The sequence below is a fragment of the Stigmatopora nigra genome, chromosome 2 (assembly GCF_051989575.1).
Source record: "Stigmatopora nigra isolate UIUO_SnigA chromosome 2, RoL_Snig_1.1, whole genome shotgun sequence".
Lineage (NCBI taxonomy): Eukaryota > Metazoa > Chordata > Actinopteri > Syngnathiformes > Syngnathidae > Stigmatopora > Stigmatopora nigra.
This window is the reverse complement of record NC_135509.1, coordinates 6587283-6600198: the sequence shown is the minus strand read 5'-3', so window position 1 is coordinate 6600198 and position 12916 is coordinate 6587283. Positions and strand designations below refer to the sequence as shown.

At 36.2% G+C, this 12916-nt stretch overlaps 1 protein-coding gene across 2 annotated transcripts in view; it reads right to left on the bottom strand.

Annotated features, from left to right (window-relative positions):
• Positions 1–12916, bottom strand: part of wwox (WW domain containing oxidoreductase) — a 169267-nt gene that overhangs the window by 112267 nt on the left and 44084 nt on the right. For both annotated transcript variants that reach the window (XM_077710712.1, XM_077710713.1), the window contains exons 6-7: positions 11445–11533; positions 4778–4963 (exon numbers count right to left, since the gene is read on the bottom strand). In XM_077710712.1, coding sequence (XP_077566838.1) covers positions 4778–4963; positions 11445–11533 — 275 coding nt within the window. The remainder of the gene's footprint in view (positions 1–4777; positions 4964–11444; positions 11534–12916) is intronic.

Genomic DNA, 12916 nt, shown 5'->3' with positions numbered 1-12916 from the left:
TAGTCAAAATAAATAAGTAATAAATAGGTAGTCAAAATAAATAAGTAATAAATAAATAAGTAGTCCAAATAAATAAGTAGTCCAAATAAATGAGTAGTCAAAATAAATAAGTAGTCCAAATAAATAAGTAATAAATAAATAAGTAGTCCACAAAATAAGTAACAAATAATTAAGTAGTTAAAATTAATAAGTAATAAATAAATGAGTAGTCCACATAGATGTGGCCCACATAGATAAGTTGTCCTCATAGATACGTTGTCCACATGGATAAGTCGTCCACATAGATACGTTGTCCACATGGATAAGTTGTCCACATAGATAAGTCCACATGGATAAGAAGTCCACATGGAGAAGTAGTCAACATAGATAAGTAGTTAACATGGATAAGTAGTCAACTTTGATAAGTAGTCGACATGGATAAGTAGTCCATATAGATGAGTAGTCAACATGGATAAGTAGTCCACATAGATTAGTCCACATAGATAAGTAGTCCACATGGATAAGTAGTCCACATAGATTAGTCCACATAGATAAGTAGTCCACATGGATAAGTAGTCAACATGGATAAGTAGTCCACATAGATAAGCAGTCCACATAGATAAGTAGGCCACATAGATAAGTAGTCCACATAGATAAGTAATCCACATATATAAGTAGTCCACATAGATAAGTAGTCCACATAGATAAGTAGTCCACATAGATAAGTAGTCCACATAGATAAGTAGTTAACATGGATAAGTAGTGGACATGGATAAGTAGTCCACATAGATAAGTAGGCAACATAGAAAAGTAGTCAACATGAATAATAAGTGGTCACCTAAATAAGTAGATCCAAAGTGAATAAAGTGGGCAGCAGTAAGTGTTGATTAGGTGCAGAACTCGACTTGAGTATTCTAACAGCTCTTGGGAAGAAACAGTCCTGGAGTCTGTTTGTCTTGGCTGTTATGTTACATGATGTTCTTTAATTGCCTGCTACAAAGCTGTTCAAATCCAGATGTTTTGACACGCTCCCGCGAGCTCGGCGCCACGTCACCAGGCGCCAAAGCCCCCCTTTTTTTTGGGTGAGGCGCGCTTCCCAGATTAATCCCCGTCATTGGAAAACATCCGATCAAAATGTCAGCCGCTCTTCCGGCCGGCAACTTTACAAGGTGGCTGCCGTCTCATTGTTTACCGTGGCCTCGCTTGGCTAAATTACAACATCTGCGGGCTTTTTTCATTTCACGTGCCGCTCGACTTCATAACGACTCGCTACGCTTTGATAAATCGGTGGCCTGATGAGGCTTCCACTTCTTCTGCCTTGGAAATTGCTTGGCGCTAGTTGCTGATGTCGGGATAACTTGACAAAAAAAAAGCATTAAATGAGGTAAAAACTGTCTTAATTTCTATTCCTTTGTTCCTCCAAAAACGAACTACTAAAAAAAACAAACTGCGAAAAAAAATTATTATTTTTAGAATCACGAGCATTAAAAACAAGATTAATTTATTCATATAACTGATTTTTTTACCCATGCATTGATCAGATCCATTTAATTTTGCCCTGACAAAACATGACATTAAAATTTTAAATCTTAGGATAAATACGTTTTTCTATCCAGTATTTAACTTACATTAGTATTTTTTGTTAAAACATTTAAAATGTTATGTTTGGCAACATTATTATATTTTTATAAGAATTTATCTTCCTTTTTTGTTACTTTTTTAAAGATTTTTTTTATTAAATCATTGTTTTTAAAAAAAAATAAAATACATTTGACGGGACCAAAAATACGTAAAATCTGCATTTAACAAATACACTTCTATGTATTTTTTAAAAACTCTGTTAAAATATGTTGAACACCTATTTTTTATTTATAAAGAATGTAGATTATTTATTTTATTTCTGTTATTTTTTTTAAAAAGATTTTTTTAATTAAATCATTGTTGTTAAAAAATACATTTTACGGGACCAAAAATATGTAAAATCTGCATTTAACCATTTAAAAAAAAAACTCAGTTAAAATGTGTTGAACACTAACTAGGTAGATTTTTTTGTTAAAATTTTTTTTAAAGACATCTTTAATTAAATCATTGTTCTAAAAAAATACATTTTACGGGACCAAAAATATGTAAAATCTGCATTTAACAATTTTTTTTAAAACTCAGTTAAAATGTGTTGAACACTAACTATAAAAAAAGTAGATTTTTTTTCGTTAGAAAAAATTAAAAAGACATTTTTACTGAAATCATTGTACTTTAAACAAAAATACATTTTACGTGACCAAAAATATGTAAAATCTGCATTTAACAAATATACTTCTATGTATTTTCTAAAAAACTTACTGTCAAAATGTATTAAACACCTTTTTATCTCTAAAAAAATGTAGATTAATTAGTTAAAATCTATAAAAAATACCACTGAATCCCAATCTTTCCCTGCCATCCCTCCAAGTTGAACTTAACGGGACCCCCATCATGTCAATGGCAGCCAATAGAATTCCTTTCTCATAAAAGCCCTGGAGGCAGCAGAGGTTATTTTATATTTCATTTCAGGATATCATCACTCCTCCCTCTTATGAAGTGGATCTGATGCAGCCGGACCACCGGAGCAATCCCACCGTAAGCCCCCCGTGTCGGAAACTGATAAAACATCCGGTCATTACACCCGACTTGGCCTCTCCCCAACCCGCGGACAAGGGGCTTAGGGAATACGATATCCCCGGCGGGTCAAAGGTCAGTCAATCGACAGCAAAACAAACAAGAAGAAGAAGAGAGGACCACATCACTGAGGGTAATATCAGTCTGGAATAAGGTGGTCAAAATGGAAGATGTCAGGGGAGATATTAGTATGTATTAATGCTATTTCAACCTTTTGCAGGGTCAAATCCACCCATGTGCGCATAAGGCATTGTGCTTAGGGCGCCCTGGTCTGAGGGGCGCCCTGACAAGGGAGTTTAATTCATATTTGTATAGATTTAAGACTTTAGAGAGCAATATGAATTGGGTATCCAACTATAGAGCCTATTTTTCTTGATGTTTTTTTTATTTGACTCTTTTTTAAAGATGTTTTTGAAAGAAATTTAAGAAAAGGAGAGGGGGAAATAAAACTATGGGTTCGTACAAGAATGACTTAAAACTGCAATTAATCTAGTTGTTTAAAATCTTTTAGTTCTTTGAATTTGAATGGAAGCAATGTTATTTTTAATGAATGATATTTTATTTATTATTATTATTATTATTTTTCAACTTTTGTGGGGTATTGGCAGGGTAAATTACAGTTTTTGTTCCTGTTAATTTAGTTTTAACATTTTATTTATTTATTCCTTGAGAATAATTAGAATGTTGAAAAAAATAGCATCTATAATACTTAATTATTGTTAATTATTATTCTTATGAATTGGAATTAAAGTTGTAATTACAATCTGGTATCCAAATATGAAATGCAAACAACAAATTTTTTGGTCAAAAAAACACACTTGACCAGAAAGGGTGAACAAACTAAAGGCCGGGGGCCAAATCTGGCCCATCACATCACTTTACGTGGCCCTTACTTCTTGTTTCTTGCTAAAATCAACCAAAAATCACAGAAACTATTAAAATCACTGAAATATCATTAGCATTTTCATACGACTAAATTGTCAAACAGTTTTTAGTTATTGAATCCTTCAATTAGACTCCTCCCACTCCATCTATAGCCATTCATAGCAATAAATGAAAACCCTGTTGCCCCCTTAAAATAAGAAAAATAGCAAATATTCAAGTATAAACCGTCAACTTCAACCAAGCGGGACATTACCAATAACTGATACATCAGACTTAACGAGTGTTGTCAAACATGACAACCTCAGTCACGAGAAAAGTCATTTCCCACAACACGTTGTCACTACAAATTAAACGTATCATCAACATGATGGATGGATTCATCAACCCAAAATTTACTATACGACGTCCTTTTTCAGCCTCCCTTTTTCCAAACCATCCGTCCATCTGTCCGTCTTTTCTTAAGATCTCAGTTTTTCGCTGTCATACGGTGGACGGGCGGGCGAGCTTCGGGCTCGGCCGGCATCGATCCCACGTCTCTTTCGGTCGGACGAGCCGAGTCGAACCCGTGTGATTGATCGAAGCTCAGGAGAACATGTGCGCACTTGTTCCGGAGAATCAAACAGCCGTGCTATTATATGAATTATATGTTTTTTTTTGCGCGACGGCGCCACGCACTGGTGGACAATTGGCGAGGACATTTTTGACACCCGTTTTCACTTAAGGTCAAACTGTTATTATATCCGCTTTGGAAAGGAAGTAAACTTACTGCAAAATATCAAAAAATAATTTTTGGCAAAATAAAATGACTAAAAAAACTGATTTTACGTTTTTTTGCGCAGTGAAAAGTGGTTTGTGCATGAGGCTCGCAGTTTTGAGGTCGAGGGTTCGATCCCAAGTGGGGCCGGAACTGTATAGCGATTACATGGTCTCCCCGGGATTATTTGGGTTTTTTCCGGGTGTTCCGGTTTCCTCCCACGTCTAAAAAAAAATGCTAAGCTAACTGGCTAACAGTCTAAATTGACCCAAGCTATGATTGGTTGTTTGTATCATTGTGCCCTGTGATGACAAATAATTCAAGGTGAGGGGACACCATGAATTATTTGTCAGACTTTGACAGTCCATCGGGGGATGGGATAGGCTACAGCACCCCCCGCGGACCTTGTCAGGTAGCTTGGAAAATGAATGTATGAAAAAAAAATGTTAAAAAATGAAGTCATGTTGGCTATTAAGGACGTTTTTGTGGGTGTTTTTGTGTTACCTGTGAGACTCAGATGACACCACCAAAACGCGGGAAGGTGCGGAATGCCGGAGTATGTCCGCCAAACATTGGACCAGCAGGAAGTGGCCCAAGTGGCAGATTTGGAAAGTGGACTCCAGGCCGTCCTCGGTCAAAGACCATGGCTGAGTACACACGCCCGCGTTGCACACCAAAATGTGCAAAAGTCTGTGTAAGAAAAGATTTGGGTGAGGAATAAGAACCAAAGATGACAAATAGTCAGTCGGCAACGCTCCCATTTTTGAATAGGAAATGTAAAAATAAATAAAAAAATCCACAAAATATTACTAAATTTGAGTATAAGTTGAATTGGTGCTAGTTAATGCAACTCACCATTTTAAGTAAACCTGACACTGTTAAGTAAATAGAAGTCAAAGTTTGAAGTAAACTGCAATTAAGTAATAATAAGTCAACATTTTAAAGTTTTAATCTTGAAAATTGTTGCCAATGCTGATTTTTTTAAATTCTAAAATATAACACGAAATTATTTTTTTTATTATTATCCAGGATTCATTAATATTTTATTATTATTAAGGATTTATTATTATTTTATTATTATTAAGGATTTATTATTTTTTTTTTATTATTAAGGATTTATTATTATTTTATTATTATTAAGGATTTATTATTTTTTTTTTAATTATTATTAAGGATTTATTATTATTTTATTATTATTAAGGATTTATTATTATTATTTTATTATTATTAAGGATTTATTATTATTTTATTATTACTAAGGATTTATTTTATTTTATTATTATTAAGGATGTCTTTTTTTTTTTTTTAGGATTTTCTCTTTTTAACCGCAATTTTCAGTTAAAATTTTCCCAGTTTACCCTTTTTTAAATCCCAAATAAACTCCATTGACGTCACTCCAAAAGTCCAATTCATTTATATTAGCCAATCAAAACGGATTGGTCGCCCAAAGGCAGCTACAATGAGCAAAATAGCCTCATAAAAAACTAAAAACTCCTCACATTGGACAACAATTGGTCTCCCAGTAAACCAAACACTAACAGCAGCATTAAAATTCCCCCGGACAATTAAAAAAGAAATAAATAAAAGCCATAATTTCATCTTGCCAGTGGCTCATAAACCAACATATGCTTTGACGAAAGGCAACCAATCGGCGTAGCGTAGCTCAGAGACGGCCGGATGGGTCGGTCGGGGGCGCCGGAGCGACGCTGCCACCGACAAGTGACTCCATACACGACGGACGAGCCATCCAAAACACACCCGTCTAATTTTTCCATTTCTTCCATTAGAATTAATTAGGAGGCCAGAGGCAATTTGTGTACCCTGTGTTTAAGACTGCCTACTGGATTAATTAAAAACTGGATGCTGGAAAATTAATGTGCGAATTGTTATGCTATAATGAGCCATCCCGCGCTATTACGTCGGATTGTACAGTAGCGAGCGATCACCTTCAGGCTTCCCCAACACGCCGGCTTCATTAAAGAGCGTAAAGCTAGTCGACTTAAAGAACGCCGAGCTCAGCATATCCGCGGCGGGATGCACTTGCGGCGCCCCTTTAAAATATAATAAGGTGAGGAGATGGCGAGTGGGCCACGGACAAAGACGCCATGCATCGACTTACGAGATGTGTCAGGCGGAAAAAAAAAGTATTTTCTCGTGTATAAGTCGCATCTCTGTATAAGTCGCACCCTTAAAATTGGCTTAAAATCGTTGAATTTTACAATTTCTCTTGTATAAGCTGTCTCCGTGTATAAGTCGCACCCTTAAAATTGCCTTAAAATTAAATTTTACAATTTCTCTCGTATAAGTCGCGTCTGTGTATAAGTCGCACCCTTAAAATAGCCTTAAAATCGTTAAATTCTACAATTTATCTTGTATAAGCTGTGTCTGTGTATAAGTCGCACCCTTAAAATGGCCTTAAAATCGTTTAATTTGTCTACGGCATGGGGTTGTTCTGCCAATTGGGGGCTCATTTATACTGTAGGGACAGAATGAAATGCTTTTATTTATTTTTATTTTTATATTTTGTGCATGATTTTGGCCAATGCAGTCAAAATGGCGTGCACCATCGTTATCATGTAACCATAAAAATGCCTTAAAACCAACCTGTCAACACCCAAAAATTGACAGAACGCAACCAAGGTACAGAAAATAGCCCGGAAATTCCACCCAAATTAACAGAAAAAATTATTAAAAGATAAAATGCCTTAAAACCAACAGGCAATAACTCACCAAAGTCAACAGTCAACACCAAAAAATCAACAGAACGCAACCAAGGCACAGAAAATAGCTTGGAAATCCCACCAAAATTAATAGAAAATGTACTAAAACATAAAAGCCTTAAAACCAACAGGCAAGTAATCTGTCAACACCCAAAAATCAAAAGAATGCAACAAAGAAACAGAAAATAGCTTGGAAATTCCACCAAAATAAATATAAAAATGTACTAAAACATAAAAAAAACCTTAAAACCGACCGACAAGAAACCTGTCAACACCCAAAAATCAACAAAACGCAACAAAGGACCAGAAAAATGCCCAGAAATTCCACCAAAATTAATAGAAAAATTTACTAAAACATAAAATGCCTTAAAACCAACAGGCAGTAACCGGTCAACACCCAAAAATTAACAGAACGCAACCAGGCAACAGAAAATAACCTGGAAATTCCACCAAAATTAATAGAAAATTTTACTAAAACGGACCTGTAAATTCTTCAAAAAAAAACAAAGTAGTACTACAAAATGGACTCACTTCCTACCATTGACAACAGTATAGGTGGACAGGGTATTGGAGTACCTCCCTTTAAGACACCGCCATCCCCTTGGACCCCTTTAAGTCCCGCCCCCTGACCCGTTTCGGATCAAAAACCCCCAATCAAGCAACTGGGCTACTTCGTGCCTTTAAAGAACGTCCCATTTTGGAAAAACCCAACACCGAGTATCGAACTAACGACTCTACAATGACACCAGGATGAATGCATGGCGGGTACACAAATGCCACATGTTAATTCCGTCGCATTCCGTAAAAAATAGTATCAAGCCCACTCTGTCAACGGCGTTCTCCGTCAATTACGCTCTGAAATTGCCCCGCGTTGAACAATATCAATATCCAGGTAATTTCATTTGGAAGGACAGGCAATTAAAGCCCGAATCGGGGTCAATGGAACACAAAGCAGCGTGAAAGCCACTGACTAAAGCACTTAAAAGCAAGGGAGTGAGAAACGAGAGAAAGGGAGGAGAAAAGGGGGAGAAAAAAAAGACTGATTACATTTCACCTGTCAATGACACCATACCAAAGTATTACTGCACGTGCTGGTATTTTCTGAGCGTGTTTACGCGTGCACGTTCCGCCCGAAGACGTACACGTGGTAATAGAGTGTTGGCAGACTCCGACAGCTGCCCAGTGCCATTCACAGCTCAGAGCTCCCAGTCTCTCTACTCTGCTCCGTTCGCCTTGTGATGAGAATTAATGTACTCTGACGTCCCCCGGGAGTCCCTCCCTCGACTCGACCCCCCCGCCCCGCCTTAAGCCCCTCCCTGCTTCGATAGCGAGCGCTAATGAAGAAATACAACCTTGCCAAAATAGTGAGGTAGGCGATGTCACGGACTGAGAGGTGACATAAGAAAGAGATACTATGTGTTTAAACAAATTGGAAGGGGGGGAAATGGGGGATCGGGTATGACTTGGAGGAAAGAGTTTTTGTTGTTTTAAGACTGCATCCTTAACTTACTTTCCTAAAAATAAACAATTGTTGACAGACTTTTCAAATCAAGGAAAACTTCCTTGGCACTTTCCAGTTGAATGTTCAATATAAGCTTAACAGGCCAGTCAAGGGGTCGTAAAAGTTTTAGAAGTTCCCCCACTACTACTATTACTAGTACCACCAATACTATTACTAGTTCCAGCACTACTACTATTACTACTACCACCACCACCACTACTACCAGTACTACTACTACCATCAACACTACTACTAGTATTACTACTACGATCACCACCACTACTACCACCACCACCACCTTTACTTCTAGTACTACTACCACCACCACTACTACCATCAACACTACTACTAGTATTACTACTACGATCACCACCACTACTTCTAGCACTACTACCACCACCACCACCTTTACTTCTAGTACTACTACCACCACCACTACTACCAGTACTACTACTACCATCAACACTACTACTAGTATTACTACTACGATCACCACCACTACTTCTAGCACTACTACCACCACCACCACCTTTACTTCTAGTACTACTACCACCACCACTACTACCAGTACTACTACTACCATCAACACTACTACTAGTATTACTACTACGATCACCACCACTACTTCTAGCACTACTACCACCACCAACACCTTTACTTCTAGTACTACTACCACCACCACTACTACCAGTACTACTACTACCATCAACACTACTACTAGTATTACTACTACGATCACCACCACTACTTCTAGCACTACTACCACCACCACCACCTTTACTTCTAGTACTACTACCACCACCACCACTATTACTACTACTACCACCACCACCACCACCACTATTACTACTACCACCACCACTCCTACTATTAATATTACTAGTACTAGTACTACTAACACCACCACTACTACCACTACCATTACTACTGAAGTCCTAATATAACCTAAAGCTACTATATTATATTAGCTTATAGTAACTATAGCATAAAATACACGTTTAACCGCATTCCACACTCAGTAATCAGTATACTAGTATTAACTCACCACTACCACCACTATTACCACTACTATTACTACTACTACCATTACTCCTAAAATTCTAACCTAACCTAAAGTTACTAGTATATTAAAGTAGCTTATAGTAACTATAACATAAAATACACTCAAATCCCCCAATCAGTAGTCAGTATCCTAGTATAAACTTACACAAATCATTTTCCATCCAATCTACATGTGTTGCCATTGACTTAAAAACACTGTCAGATTGACTTTATCCAACAAATAAAAATGGATTACTTGGCTACGTCAGATGTCAAGAAGGTCAAGCCTCCAGTCTGAATTTGCCAGAACTACAATACAGACCCAAAACCCGCCATCCTGGATGGTCATAGTCTGCCTCCGGGCTGCTCGGAGCCACCACTGCTGTGCCTCTTCCCAAGGGCCCAAAAACATACCCACACACCCACCCACACACCCACAAGAGACCCATACCGCAGGTGGTGGAACAGTATTGATGACAAAATACCGTCCCCCCCAAAATAACGTCCGTCGGACACATGCTGACCACCACAGAATAAGAAGCGTCAAGTCGGCGAGGCCAATGTCAGGGGCGTGGACAAAAATACAAACGCTGACCCGACGGACCTTCCTTCCATTCCGGAACACTTTGGACGTCCTTTATTAGGATGCATGAAAATGGCGGGATAAACATTTGTGCTCGAGGGGCATATTTGGTTTTTTTTAAGGAGACAGATGGGATAGGTCATTTGTAGAAAAGGGGGGAGACCATGGATGGAAAGGGAAGACAATATTGGGTATAAGGGACCTTCATTTAAAAGGTGGTTGGTGAAATTATTGTTATTATAACTATAGAAATTGCTTTTTATTTATTTTTGATGGAGTAGAAAATGGTGTTTAGTTAAAAATGTTTTGGATGGTCATATTTCAGCTGCTAAAATTCAACCATTGATAAGAAATTGATTAAAAAAATGGCCGGTCTGATTTTAGCTGCTAAAATTCAACCATTGATAAAAATAAATTGATAAAAAAAATGGCTGTTCTCATTTTAGCTGCTAAAATAAAACCATTGATAAAAAAAATGTTAAAAAAATGGTCGTTCTCATTCTAGCGGCTAAAATACAACCATTGATTAAAAAAAATGATAAAAAAATGGTCGTTCTCATTCTAGCTGCTAAAATATAACCATTGATAAAAATAATTGATTGAAAAAATGGCCGCTCTGATTCCAGCTACTAAAATTCAACCATTGATAAAAATAAATTGATAAAAAAATGGCTGCTCTCATTACAGCTGCTAAAATTCAATCATTGATAAAAATAAATGGATAAAAAAACGACCACTCTCATTCCAGCTGCTAAAATACAACCATTGATAAAAAGAATTGATAGAAAAAATGGCTGCTCTCATTACAGCTGCTAAAATGCAACCATTGATTAAAAAAATGATTTAAAAAAATGGCCGCTCTCATGTCACTTGGCAACTTTTTCTGGGAGAAAATTCTACCTGGCTAAATTATTATTATTAATAAATAAACTGCACTTTCGACATAAAAAATCGGGAATTCTGTATTTTGCTTTAAAATGTGCCTGTAAAAATATGAATTAATTTTTTTTTTTTTGCTCCATCGAGGTGAAAAAGTAATGGAATAAAATTTTGACTATAAATAATTAAACTGGTGAAGCTACTCATTTAAGGTTGTTTGTAATATTTTTAATTTCTGATTTTATACTGAAGAGGAATAATGTTGCATTTGAATGTTAGAGGAACCAAAAACTCTTAAGTTTTGACCGTTTGCAAGGGCAAAATGGCCGATTAAAACATTTACTCTCACACAGCCAGTGAAGGTAATCAAGTGAAGCACAGGAGTGGTGATATATCGAAGGAAGGATCTTATCAACTAAAGAGAACACAAATAATCTTTGGACTCACAGATTCTTGGCTTTGAAGGCTTCTGCAAATTCCCTGACACTGCGGAAAGAAGCCAGGTCGCACATCATGGCTTCCACTCGGGCTTTGTGCTGTAGGAAAAACGAAAAAAAAAAATGTTATTAGAAAATTAGCTCCTCCATTTACTATGATTACTAATAACAAATGATTACTACTCAATAATAAAATGTGTACATGCTGCATCAAATCAATTTTGTTTGTGTTGGGACTGATAACTTAGTTTACTAATATATTTAAAATAAAAATGTTTGTTATCACACACAAGACTTGTAACTTGAAAAAAAACAGTATGTTAGGGCACTCTTAAGTCAAGGTAGAAAGTTAAGCAGCTTTAATAAAATGTGTACATGGTGCCTCAAATCAATTTTGTTTGTGTAGGGACTGATAACTTAATTTACTAATATATTTAAAATAAAATAAAAATGTTTGTTATCACACACAAGACTTGTAACTTGAAAAAAAACAGTATGTTAGGGCACTCTTAAGTCAAGGTAGAAAATTAAGCATATTTATATATTGGCCTTATAGTACAAGTTGCATTAATCCTTTTTGACTAGTTATTTCTTTTTAGTGTTTTTGTTGATTCATTTTTCTTTGTGTTTTTGTATATTCATTTTTTTCTGTTTTTTTTATTCATTTTTTTCTGTTTTTGTTTATTAATTTGTTTCTGTGTTTTGTTCATTCATTTTTTCTATGTTTTTACTTATCAATTTATTTCTGCTTTAGGTTATATTTTTTTTTTCTGTGATTTTTAAATATTTTTCCTCCAAAAGGAGCACAAAAAATGGAAGCATTGGAAGGAAGTGACTGACCAATAAGAGAAAAATGAAGTATAAAGCAAAGAAGTACAAGTACAGTTGCATTTGTTCTCTTTGTTTTGTTCATTTTTTTTAGTTTCTGTTTGTTTTTTGCCTTGTTTTTCTAATATTTTTCCTCTAAAAACTAGCACAAAAAATGGAACCATTGGAAGGATTGACTGACCCAAGAGAGCCAAAGCACTATAAAGTACCAAAGGTACCGTATTTTCACGACTATAAGGCACACTTAAAAGTCTAACATTTGCTCCAAAATAGACAGTGCGCCTTATAATCTAGTGCGCCTTATATATGGGAAAAAAAAGAAAACCAAAAACGAAAAACCACCACTGTTGGATATTAAAAAAACACAAACGCCTGAACTGAAACAATACTGTTAAATATGCAGATGCCATCTTAGTTTACAACATCTTCCATCATATAGCTCCTCCCCCACTGCAGGATTTTATACCAAAAAAATCCAAACATCAACAATGGCTGGCTCTAGAGGTGACTGTAAAGTAGTGAGTGCTTCATACCTGGAAGTCAGTAGCAATTACCGTATTTTCACGACTATAAGGCGCACTTAAAAGTCTTACATTTTCTCCAAAATAGACAGTGCGCCTTATATATGGAAAAAAAATCATTCATTAAGGGTGC